Source organism: Leopardus geoffroyi, chromosome C1, assembly GCF_018350155.1.
Source record: "Leopardus geoffroyi isolate Oge1 chromosome C1, O.geoffroyi_Oge1_pat1.0, whole genome shotgun sequence".
NCBI classification, from domain to species: Eukaryota; Metazoa; Chordata; class Mammalia; order Carnivora; family Felidae; genus Leopardus; species Leopardus geoffroyi.
The window spans coordinates 55,521,147-55,534,018 of NC_059328.1; the positions used below are offsets into that span (position 1 = coordinate 55,521,147).

Sequence of the window (12,872 nt, forward strand, 5' to 3'; positions counted from 1 at the left end):
GTATAGTGAGTGTGCAAGTGTGTGTGTGTGTGTGTGCATATAGTGTGCTATACTTGAATCTCCTTAAGTGTTTATATTATTTTTCTTATCAAATTGTTCCTTGTCTCCTCTAGCAGCTCTATGTGTTCTGTTTATTTAATCGCTGGTTACTGAAAGAGTTGGACTTAGCAGGGTTAGCAAACAGGAAGCAACTTTATTTTTTCTAATGATTTTTCTCGTTGCTAATCCTACAAAATTATTGTGTTTACCTATTCCTCCTCATCCCTGAAATGAGATTTCTGTCAATTTTCATAATTTTGCCCTTTTTCTGTTACAGTCCTGCGTGGTTGGCCACTGTCTGCTGCTGGGCCCCTTTAGATGAGTTACTACTTTTCTTAGTTGGCTCAGGGAAGTGCAGGTCTGTTTATTGCCATGTCTAGTAACTACAGTACTGTTGAGTGGTGGAAGGTAAAGTCTAACCCATTACGGAATGGTGCTTTAGAAGCAAGCAGACCACAATCCCCTGGTGAAGCATCTGAGGGAAAATTCACTGATCTCTGACTTCCCAGTGTTCTCACAGGCTTGGTGTTTCCTTCCTGGCCTCTTGGGACCAGTGAGACCAGAAACACTTTTATTAGACCAAAGGCAATCTTTCCCTCTGGTAATCCACAGATCCCAACAGCCAGCTGGTCTCAGGACACAGCACAACCTCCGTCATTGCCTTGTGACTCAGAATCTGGTCTCCAGGGCCATAGTCAGATCTCAGCATCAGAATAGAAACCATGTCTAACCTTGCACCCCGCTGCTTGACGATCTCAGCAGCTGTCTGGTTTAGAAGATGACAGATGGAAGCTGAGAGTAGAAGAGAAAGGTACTGAGCTTAGGTCACTACCTTCCCAGAATCCACTGCTCCCAGCTGTCCAGTTGTTTTAATGGAGAATTCTCAGCCAAATGGAATTGTTAAGTTGATTTAGTTCTCCCTAAAAGATAAAGCTCACAAGTTCCAGCAGAAACTTCCAAAAACAACTAAAATAAAAATCTTCAGTTCTAATCTGCATCTACTTTGGGCTAAAGTTCAAACACTGTAGTTAGGTTCAGCATTTAATTTAGAAAAGATTGGAGTGAGAGACTTTTGGGAACATCTTTTGAGATGTTATATTAAGAGCAGGGGAAAGGGTGAAGATAGAAAGGGAATTTTTAATGAATGCTTACTATGCTCAAGGCACACCACATTAATTTTTTAACACTGAAAATAATAATACTATAATAAGGTACTGTCCCATCTCAAGGCAAGGATACAGTAACCCAAGGATCAGACAGTTTACATTGTTTGCTCAAGTTTAGTCATATCTGCCCACATTTCATTACCTTATAGTGAGTATCACGAAAAACTACCATCATTACTTGTGCTATTACTACGTATGTGTTCTATTTCTTATTGTTTTTATTGTTAGTGATTTAAAAGTTTGTGTTTTATCTTCTGAGCCAGCAGGGTAGTTAGGGATACTGTTTTGCTTTGCAGTGAGCCTGGGAGGAGGGAAAACGAGGATGGGGCGGGAGTGGGGAGTGAAGAGAATGGATGACAGCAAGCCAAGAGAACAAGAGGATCAATCCTTATTTGCTGGAAAAGAGACACATGACTTCAAAACTTTGACCTGCTGCTGTTGCTACTCCTCTAGTAACCAGAAGAAAGGTAAAGAGCCAGGATGCATGTATGCATCTCCTCTACCTCCTATATACCTGAGCCCATCACCCTATCTTAAAGCTCTTGCCTTAGATAAAAGCCCATCACCTTATCCATCACTCTTGCTCTTCCCTCATTTACAGAGTTTCCATTTGTACTTCCCCATCCCCTCCCCACCTCCATTTTCTCTCCTTGCCATTCTATTTTAGAGCCAAAACCTGACTCTACTTGGGAAGAGGTGCCCAAGAGGAGCATTGATGGAGCACAGTAAATAAAACCTCCAGTCTGAAGTGGAAACAGGAACCTTGAACATATTTACGTCCTTGCCTTTAAAAGTTTCCAGAGACCCCCAAAGCCTTCCTCTAAAGGAAATGTTTCTAATTAAACTTACTTCTCCTCATGTACTAACAGTTCAGATTTAAAAAAAAAGTTTAAACAAATGGATTAAAAATGAAATTTTGAAATACAACTTCTTGAAAACAGTAGGACATGGTATCAAAAAATTTTTAGCTTATTGTGAATAAGTTATTCTTTTAAATTATTTAACAATTCCAAAAAAAGTCAAAAGTATACTTGAAAAGGTATTGTATAGCAATGAGTTCAATTACTACTAACAAAAAGCTATTTTAAATTTGACAAAGTCTTTTTAATTGCATGAATTGCTAATGTAATCCTATTTTCCAATGATTATCCAAAATGTTGATATATGATTAATTCCACATGCATCAAGTTAATGGTGCATTTGTCTTATTTGATATTCAATTATTGAGCAAGGTTATTGGTGCTGTTTGGCTTCCAACAGCAAATTTCCAGAGACGGTGAATGCCATTCTTGGTCCCAAATCACACTTTACTGTAGAAATGCTGATGATTGAGGAATCTAATGGAGTTCATAAAAATTCATGTATTAGTCCCTCTTGTGGATAATTATTTCCTAATTTTGCCCTCTTGTTTACTAAAAATGTTGGCTTTTCTTGAACAGATGACTGTTGATTTATAATTGCAATTTCTATGTTTTGCTTTTTTATACCATCCACTAGAATATTATTTAGGTAACAATTTCTTCTATGATCTTGGAGCTTCATTATTTTCTTTTTGTTACGTAAATATTGCTGTAAAACAATATTTTTTGAGGGGCCTAATTTTCACTTGACTAGTTTAACAAATCATCCAAGGGTGTTACATTATTTAATTTATGGACTTTGAGTATATTTTTTAAAGGCTTTAAACAATATTTGACAGGTAAGGTACTGAATTTGCTAATTGGTTTTACTGTAGAAAACATTCTTTCAAAGTTGCCATGTCTAGCACTCATTTCTTGAATAACAGTTTTATCAAGGAAGCCCATAAAATTTTTTGTTAGGCTGGAAAAAGTCTGTGAGAAATTATAGAATTTACTCCAGGATACGTCTTCAAATGTCTTCTTACTAGTTTTCTTCCTTAGCTTACTCTCTACAACTCTATGGCCCACATCAACAGATATTGCTTGTATATTTCTTTTCCATGCTGTAGCCATTATCCTTTTAGGTTTGGAAGGAATAATAAATTGATCCCTAATTAAAGATTTGAGGGTTTCACAATTTCTTTCTAAGACAAAATCTGCTCTTTTATGTGGGTAAATGTTTTCATCTTCCATTCGATGGGGAGGAAGCCGATTTTTTGTCAAAAGTAACATTTGCACATATCCAGTTTCATGGAAAATTATGGGATTTGTGTCATTTTGTTCCTGTGGATTAAAGAAAAGAGTACTTAGTCATCAGTCTAGTGAGACAAGAAGGCTACATATATTTTTAAACGTGAAAATGAAATGGTAAAGTATACTAAAAATGACTACAGAGACATTTTTAATATGAACAATAATGGTAGTGAAACACACAAAAACAATGTGCTTATATGTGGCACACTTCCTTCTCTTAATATTCTGTCAAGATGTTAGGGGTAAAATCTGAACTTTTGGCCTATGAAAATCCTTTCTGAAATAAAGTGAGATATGACAAAATAAATACATTCCTTAAATGTCTGAGATGTTGTCATTGGAAAAATAGGATCGTTGGAGGGATGGGACATTGCTCTGGCATTTCTTAGGTTTCCATGTCCAGAAATAAAAGGCATACCAAAAAATGAATTGAGTCAAAGGTGATAAGCCAAATTTAAGCCAAAATTAAAGTCTGCATACCGTTATAAATAATTCCAAGCATCTAAAAGTATCTTTATAATATTGTATTTATTCTGATACTCCAACCCTTACCACAATACTTAGCATATAAAAAGCACTCAATATATATTTGTGTAATAATATAGCCAAAGTAATAGATTGACTTAAAAATAGACTATTTTTGTTACAGTAATAGCAAAATTTGTATGAATGAGCTACTTATTAAACTCTTTCTCATATTTCCATTATAGGGCAAAAAGATTAACTCCAAAGAAACAGGTCAAATATGCATATTATCAGTTTTTACTTTGCAAACTTTAAGTCAGTGATTGCTACCTTTCTTTTATAAAGACTACTCAAGACATAAGAAACCAGGATCATCTAATTGTACATCAGTATACTTAGTGAGAAAGGTATATTATTGCTTATGATTACTAAAAAGATAATGAAAGATCTGGTTTTGCAATCCATTGGGATGTCAGTGATACCTGTTTAGCCACAGTAGTGAGGATTTGTTCTATTTTTGTCCTGTCCAATGTCTCTGGGAATTCTCCACCTTACAAATCTCTGTACTCTTACATAGAGGCAGAAACTAACTTTATTAGCCTTCCTTGAGGTTAGGGCACAGGCATGTGACCCAGGCTCTGCCAATCAGATACACCTCAGATAGTCTTCAGTTCAGAGAAAGCAAGCACTAAAGGTGGGCTATTTGAAAATGACTCTAGTGAGAATGTAGCACATGTATCTGCTTTGAAAGGCAGCAATAGCAAGGGTCTTAGAAATAGCATCTCCTGCCCAGCATCAGAGTCATAAACTGTGTAACAAAAGCATGGGTCTGGGTGGAGCAGTCTAGGGTTACAAATGGGTGACTCCTGACTGGATAGCTCTCAGGCCAGATTGTCTCTCCAGCCTTCCCACAGTCTCTGTGAGCTACCAAATAGCCTTAATGTATGTATTTTCTCATTCAGTTAGCTAAAATAGATTGTTAGAAAAGTGAAAGGCAATGCAGTCATTTAAAAAATACAAAATCTGTTTTATATTTCTTTTATAATCAAGAAACTTTGACAAAGCCTTTTTCATAAAGAAAAACACAAAATTTTCAGTTGATGCAAAGGCATCCCCAGTTTTGGGCCGGCAGTTCTAAAAAGAGCACTAAGAATCTAAGGGTGGTTGTCACTTTGTAATGCAAAACCGAGAAGTAAAAATAATTTATCAAAGATTCTAGTCACTAGAATATGAGATTCCTGCAAGTAGAACTTATGCACATATTTCCTGAACAATAGTAGGTATTATTACCATGTGAGAAGTTACTGTCTTTGCTGGACTAATGTTGATTATCTTGGCATTTGGCTTTTTTAATTCATCCTCAAAGCACAAGGGGAGCAAGCTTTTCTTTCTTGTTGAACAATATTCACTTAATTGGTCATTTATGATGGTTTTGTTTTCTTTTGTGCTAAAATCATCCATCTGTGGGGGAGATTTTCTTCTGAAAATGAGCACAAGGTCAGCATAAATAATGATTGATTTTAGGGTTGATTCTAGTTTGTCAGTTCTTGCTTGTCTCCCCGATCCCTGAAAGTCACTGACAACATCTTCCCCAAACTCTCAGCCACACACTTTCAATCTGGCAAGAGTATTCCTTCCTGCCTTTTTGGGGGAAATAGCAAAAGTGGGGGGAGAGGATATATATATATATATATATATATATATATATATATATGCATGCCTCTTTGGCTTTTGAGTGGGGAAGATGTATCTTACGTAGATTGAGAAGAATACCAAAGATAAAGAGGTATTTGCCACATCCTTTGTTGAGATTCTGGGAAACAAGTGTTTTGCAAGGCAGCTTCCTGACAACATAGGGTGGCCCCAACTTTGCTAACAGAATGCAATGGCATGGTATGGTTATAGTCAGAAAGAGGATATAGTTTTCATTCCATATTTCCTATGGTTCACATGTGACATAGGACATTGAGTTTGGCTTACCAAAGTGGTTGCTGTGTCAGGGGTGAGGTAACCCACATCAAAGGCCTGGCACAAGTGAGGCATGGACAGTCTAAGGACAGATGAAAGTCATGATGGAGGCTCAGAGGGTTCTACCATAGTAATGAGAGTTGAGAGTGGAGCCTATTCAAGTTCAGAGAGAATAGACCATATATTCATGAACCACAGATGTCAGCAGCCACAGAACACCTAGAAATGAGACCAGCAGTACAAGGACATTGACCAAAATACTTGCTCAAGTACCTTTTCCTCAATGTCACAAAGTCCAGTGAGCATCTCATTCACATACCCAGATAACCATCTTAAGAAAGAAAGAGAGGGGCGCCTGGGTGGTGCAGTCGGTTAAGCGTCCGACTTCAGCCAGGTCACGATCTCGCGGTCCGTGAGTTCGAGCCCTGCGTCAGGCTCTGGGCTGATGGCTCAGAGCCTGGAGCCTGTTTCCGAATCTGTGTCTCCCTCTCTCTCTGCCCCTCCCCCGTTCATGCTCTGTTTCTCTCTGTCCCAAAAATAAATAAAAACGTTGAAAAAAAAATTTAAAGAAAGAAAGAGAAGGACTGGGATAAACTTAAAGAGGCTATACATTATTGCTCCAAAGTTTAAAACATGCTGGATTAATATGATTTTACTCAGAGTCTGAGGATCTGGGAAAGATCAGAACTTTATACAAAACTACAAAGCTATTTTTCTTAAGTCCATATTGTAGTAAAATTAATCTTGTCTATACAACAAAAACACAATGTATTCTCTCCATTCATTTTCCCATGTCCTTCTTTCCATTTGCCTGTCAACTTGAAGCAGATAGAGCATGTGCTCAAGGTATGAATGTATAATAGTAGGACACTCTTAGACCAGTCACTGGATTATAGTATGGGCCTAAATAGGCCCATACTAGAATAATAGGCCCATACTATAAGTAATAATAAGCCAGAATAAATTCATTCTGGTCCAGTAAAAAATAAAACAAATAACTCTTCCTATTAAAAACATTGAACACAATAAAATATGAAAAATGTTAAAATAAATTACCTTTTATTGACAGCATCTTCTAAGTGACCAGCCAAATCAGATGATTCCCTAGGTTTTTTTCCAGTTTGAGCTGAAATTATAAAAGATTTTCATATATCATGGCATTTAGAAAATACCTTCTATAAAATCTTTTACAGTGTAAAATAACAATAGAAAGCTTCCAGTATAGTGCTTGATCTGTACTAGCTACTCAAGTAAGAATTTCTTAAGTGAACAAGATAGAACTGGAAACAACTGCAGCCAAGGACCTAATATTTGGCTCAGGCAAATCAAACATAAAACTGGCCTTGGAGATTTTTGTGGAAGAAAGACATTCTCAAATTTTCAAATCTCTCTAACACGTAAGTCATTATTAGCCAGTAGGAAGCCTCAGATGGTTAAACACTGTTGGTAAATGGGGAAGTTGGTTAGCACAGGTCAAACAGATCCTGCCACCTAGCAGGAAGGAAGTGTCTAGGGTTGAACTCTTCCAAATATGCCAGGTGGACACTTCAATATTTCCCTACTTTCTTTGAAGTGCTCCCAGACACATATGATGTGAGCAGTAAATTCAACTTTTCTCTTGTCCTGAAGTAGTTTGTATTCTAGTGCAGTGCTTCCCAACATTTTCCACATCATGACAAACATACTAATTAATATTCTTTTATACAGTACACTGAGGACAAACACTTGAGTATACTTGTAGCCAGACTGACATAAGGCCAACCCTTGCATTCTTGAAGGCTGAAGGATTAGTATTTCAGCATAACAGGTTACCACAGAAGCTCTATTCTAAAGAAAGGAAATGGTCAACAAACAAGCAAATAAACAAACACAAAAATACATAAAATAATTTCAACCACTTGTAAGTATTACAAAAACATATACCCATGGTACTTCACCTATGGTGGCTATAGAGGCTTCTCTCAGGAGGGCATATTTGAGTTGAAGTCTGAGAAAGAAGAGGCAGCCAGGTGAAGAGCTGGGCAAACAGACTACTAGACAGAGGAAACAGCAAGTGTAAAGGTCTCAGTGTGAAATCAGCTTGGAATGGTAAAGGAGCTGAAGGCCAATGTTGTTGGATTGTAGCGAATGAGGGGGAGAGTGGAGTAAGATGAGACAGGTAGCAGGAGCCAAATTATAGAGAGCCACATAAGCCATACCAAAAACTTAAGACAGTATTCTGGTTATAATAGAGGTGATTTAGAAGGTGTTAAGCAGAATAAGAAAGTAGTTTGATTTATGCTTCAGGAAGATCACTCTCTGTGCTCTGCTCTGAGCTCTGCTGGCTTCACAGAATGAGTCTGGAAGTTTTTCTTCCATTTCTACTTTTTTGGAACAGCTTGAACAGAAGACGTATTTACTCTTCTTTAAATGTCTGGTCGAATTCCCCTGGGAAGCCATCTGGCCCAGGACTCTTGTTTGTTGGGAGATTTTTGGTAACCGATTCAACTTCTTCACTGATTATGTCTGTTCAAATTTTCCATTTCTTCCCATTTGAGTTTGGGTAGAGTGTGTGTGTCTAGGAGTTTGTCCGTTTCTTACAGATTGTCCAGTTTGTTGGCATATAATTTTTCACAGTATACTCTTATAATTGTATGAATTCCTGTGGTGGTGGTTGTGATCTCTCCTCTTTCATTTCTGATTTTATCTATTTGGGTCCTTTTTCTTTTATTTTTGAGAAGTCTGGCTAGGGGTTTATCCATTTTGTTTAGTCTTTTAAAAAAATCAACTCTTATGGGGCGCCTGGGTGGCGCAGTCGGTTAAGCGTCCGACTTCAGCCAGGTCACGATCTCACGGTCCGGGAGTTCGAGCCCCGCGTCAGGCTCTGGGCTGATGGCTCAGAGCCTGGAGCCTGTTTCCGATTCTGTGTCTCCCTCTCTCTCTGCCCCTCCCCCGTTCATGCTCTGTCTCTCTCTGTCCCAAAAATAAATAAACGTCGAAAAAAAAAATTAAAAAAAAAAATCAACTCTTAGATTCATTGATCTGTTCTACCTGGGTTTTTTTTTTTTTTTTTTTTTTTTGGATTCTATATTTTTTATTTCTGCTCTAATCTTTATTATTTCTCTTCTTCTGCTGGGTTTGGGGTTTCTTTGTTTCTGCCTTTCTAGTTCCTTTAGGTGTGAGATTTGGTTATGTATTTGGGACCTTTCTTGCTTCTGGAAAATACAATGTATTTTCTTCTTAGGACTGCCTTTGCTGCATCCTAAAGGGTTTAATGCCATGTTTTCATTTTCATTTGCTTCCATGTATTTTTAAATGTCTTCTTTAATTTCCTGGTTGACCCATTCATTCTTTAGTAGGATGTTCTTTAACCTCCATGTTTTTGGGGCTTTCCAAATTTCTTCTTATGGTTGATTTCAAGTTTCATAGCTTTGTGATCTGAAAATATGCATAGCATAATCTCAATCTTTCTGTAACTGTTACTGTTGTAACTTTCTGAACTGTTGTAAGCTGTTTTGTGACCCAGTATGTGATCTATTTTAGAGACTGTTCCATGTACACTTGAGAAGAATGTGTATTCTGCTGCTTTAGGATGAAAATTTCTGAATATATCTGTAAGTCCATCTGGTCCAATGGGTCATTCAAAGACGTCATTTCCTTATTGATTTTCTGCCTAGATGATCTGTCCATTGTTGTAAAAGTGGACTATTAAAGTCCCCTACAACCATGGTATTTTTAATCTATAAATTTATTTATGTTTGTGATTAATTGATTTATATATTTGGGTTCTCTCACATTGGGAGCATAAACATTTAAAATTGTTAGCTCTTCTTGATGGATAGACCCCTTAATTATGATATAGTGCCTTTCTTCATCCCTTGTTACGATCTTTGGTTTAAAATCTAGGTTGTCTGATACAAGTATAGCTACTCCACCTTTCTTTTGATGTTCACTAGCCTGATCTATGGTTCTCAATCCCCTCACTTTCAATCTACAGTTGTCATCCAGTCTAAAATGAGTCTCTTGTAGGCAGCATAAAGATGGCTCTTGCTTTTTTTTATCCATTCTGATACTCTATCTTTTGATTGCGGCATTTAGTCCATTTACATCAAAGTGATTATTGAAAGATATGGATTTAGTGTCATTGTGTTATCTGTAGATTTCTTGCTTGTGGTGATGTCTCTGGTCCTTTGTAGTCTTTGCTGCTTTCCACTTACAGGGTCCCCCTTAGAATCTCCTGCAGGGCTGGTTTAGTGGTCATGAACTCCTTTAATTTTTGTCTGGGAAAACCTTTATCTCTCCTTCTATTCTGAACAACAGGCTTGCTGGATAAAGAACTCTTGGCCGTATATTTTTCCCATTCAGCGCATTGAATATTTCCTGCCACTCCCTTCTGGCCTGCCAAATTTCAGTGGGTAGGTCTGCTACTACCCTTTTGTATCTACCCTTGTAGGTTAAGGCCCATTTGTCCCTAACTGCTCTCAGAATTCTCTTTGTATTTTGCCAGTTTCACTATGGTATGTCATGGTGTTGACCTGTTTTTGTTGACTTTGGAGGGAGTTCTTTGTGCCTCTTGGACTTGGATGCCTGTTTCCTCAGCTATAATTTGTTCAAATAAACCTCCTGCCCCTTTCTCTCCCTCTTTTTCTTCTGGAACTCCTATGATAAGGATACTATTCATTTCATTGACTCCCTTAGGTCTCTAATTCTCCCCTCATGGTCTAATAATTTCCTTTCCCTCTTTTTTTTCAGCTTCATCACTTTCCATAATTTTATCTTCTGATTCTCTCTTCTGCTCTTCAGTCCTTTCTGTCACTGCATCTACTTTATTTTGCATCTCAGTTATAGCATGTTTTAATTCATTGTGACTAGTTCTTAGGTTTTGGATCTATGAAGCACTAGATTCTCTGCTGTCTTCTACACTTTTTTCAAGCCTGGCTATTAGTTTTATGACTATTATCATTTTCATATATATTTTTTATATCTGTTTTGAGCAATTCTCTGGATGTCATTTCTCCCTGGAATTTCTTTTGAGGAGAATTCTTCCGTTCTGTCATTTTGGCTAGGTTTCTGTCTTTTACGTGTGTTAAATGCTTGTTATGTGTCCTGCACCTGTGAGAACTACTGTATTATAAAGGGGTCATACACTGCCCAGGGCCTGGCACTTCAGGAAGTGTTTTTGTAGCATATTGCGTGCACTCTGTTGGCTGCTCTATCCCACTGGTCAGTCTTCTACAAAGCTGCTTCTTACTTATAGTGGCAGATTGTTTAGACCTTCCACCAGACGTGCTTTGATTTGTTCATTGAAGTAACCCTGGAAGAAAGGAAAGGGCCAGGGACCTGATCCCATACAAAGAGAAAAATGAAAGGGGTGAAAAAGAGACCAAGCAGAGAGAATCAAAGAAACTATAAGGCTTAATCCAGAGAGAGAGAGAAAGGAAAATAAAGGAAATATAGAAAAGGTGTGAAAAGAATAGAGTAAAAATGCCTGCTTACACAGACAAGCAAAGCACAGAAAGAAAGAATATATATTTTATATATAAAATAAGAATTGACCAAAAATCAAATCAGAAACTTTGAGCCTGATTCCAAAGGGGGAAAAAAGAAAAGGGTAGAAAGAAAAAGAAGAGAAAAAAGAAGAGAAGGAAAGAAAAAAGAAGAAAAAAGGAGCAACAGTCTAACACACAAAACCACAGGGCAGTTATCTGTTGGTGCCTGGGACTGGTGGTTGTGCTGGTCTGGAGGAGAGGCCCTCTGGTTCTGTCTTTGTCAGTCTCACTCAACTAGATAAACAGTTGCCAGGCTCAGAGGGGTGGGGTTTGGTGTAAGTGGGTCCCGCCTCCACTGGGGGCTGCTGTACTGCTCCCTGAAACCCCACTCTGTTGGTGATGGGGAGAAAAATAGCGACACCCCAATCTCTCCTCCCTAACCAGGGGGATTGCCCTGCTCCACAGTCTCCCGTGCCTCCTAGGCACTCAGCTGGGATTCAAAACCCCATGTTTTAAAGGATCCCACACTGCACAGACCCGGTTTTGGGGTAGCACCAATCTGCCCTGCAGATGTGGCAGGTGCCTGCAGGGTCTTTTGTCCTTGGGGGGCAATATACACTCTTCCCCCAGTACTCAAGGGAGGGCACTGTCCTCTCCCTGTGCACCCCTGAGGTCGCTCCCGTGCCCTGGGGCTAGCTCTCCTCTCTCCTCCCAAGGCATGCTCACACCGCTACAGCAGCTTCAGTCTGGAGAAAGTCATGCACTTTTGAAAACTCTGATCTTCAGCTCCTAAGGCTGTTTGCAAAGTAGAGACTGGCACCGATTATATTTCTCGTTCTCCAGTCCATGGTCCTGAGAGATTTTTCTCTTGTTCCAACACAATACTGCAATCCACAGTTTCTCTCTCTCTCTCCCTTTTGTCTCTCCACAGAAGGGGATCCCTCCCCTCCATGCCCACTCTGTTTTATCTCCCCCAATTCGCATACAGATACCTCTGTCCCGCCAAGCTGTCACCCTCCACCTCTGGAGATTTTTCTGTCACTCTGAAGATAGATTTCCTGGGTGTTCCAAGTGTTCTGACCTTAATACAGCTAGGTTTGAGGGACAAGGGAAATCCTGGTCCCCCTACTTCTCTGCCGTCTTCCTCCTCAGATTACTCTAGATTATTATTAAATAATTTTCTTTCAGATCACTTCAGACATAATAGATTATTTTGGAGTTTTTGACTTTTGCAGTGTTAATCTTTTGCTTTCTTTTTAACTTTATTGAAGTATGATTTGCATACAATTAAATGCATGCATTTTATATGTATAGTTTGATGAATTCTGATATATATATATATATATATACATATATATATACACTTATGTAAGCATCAACAAAATTGAGACTTTGACTATTTCTATTATTTAAAGATAGTTTTCCTATGCCCTTTTGCAGCAAGTTCATTCAATTTGTTCTGTTCTCTTTTTCAAACACATTGTTTATCTCGGTGTTGGATACCTCAATATACTATCTTGTCTGATCCAGTCATACTTCTGTCCCTTCACGTTGCATTCTATGTGATTTTCCTAAACTTGCTCTTCAGATCTTTGATTTGGTTTACTCCAATG

The 12,872-nt window shown here is 38.3% G+C and overlaps 1 protein-coding gene across 2 annotated transcripts in view; it reads right to left on the reverse strand.

The window, feature by feature from the left end:
* Positions 1 to 58: 58 nt before the first annotated feature.
* CC1H1orf141 (chromosome C1 C1orf141 homolog) overlaps positions 59 to 12,872 on the reverse strand; it is a 64,674-nt gene continuing 51,860 nt past the window's right edge. For both annotated transcript variants that reach the window (XM_045477785.1, XM_045477784.1), the window contains exons 7-9: positions 6,848 to 6,917; positions 5,114 to 5,303; positions 59 to 3,388 (exon numbers count right to left, since the gene is read on the reverse strand). In XM_045477785.1, the coding sequence (XP_045333741.1) occupies positions 2,816 to 3,388; positions 5,114 to 5,303; positions 6,848 to 6,917 (833 nt within the window). In that variant the 3' untranslated portion in view covers positions 59 to 2,815. The remainder of the gene's footprint in view (positions 3,389 to 5,113; positions 5,304 to 6,847; positions 6,918 to 12,872) is intronic.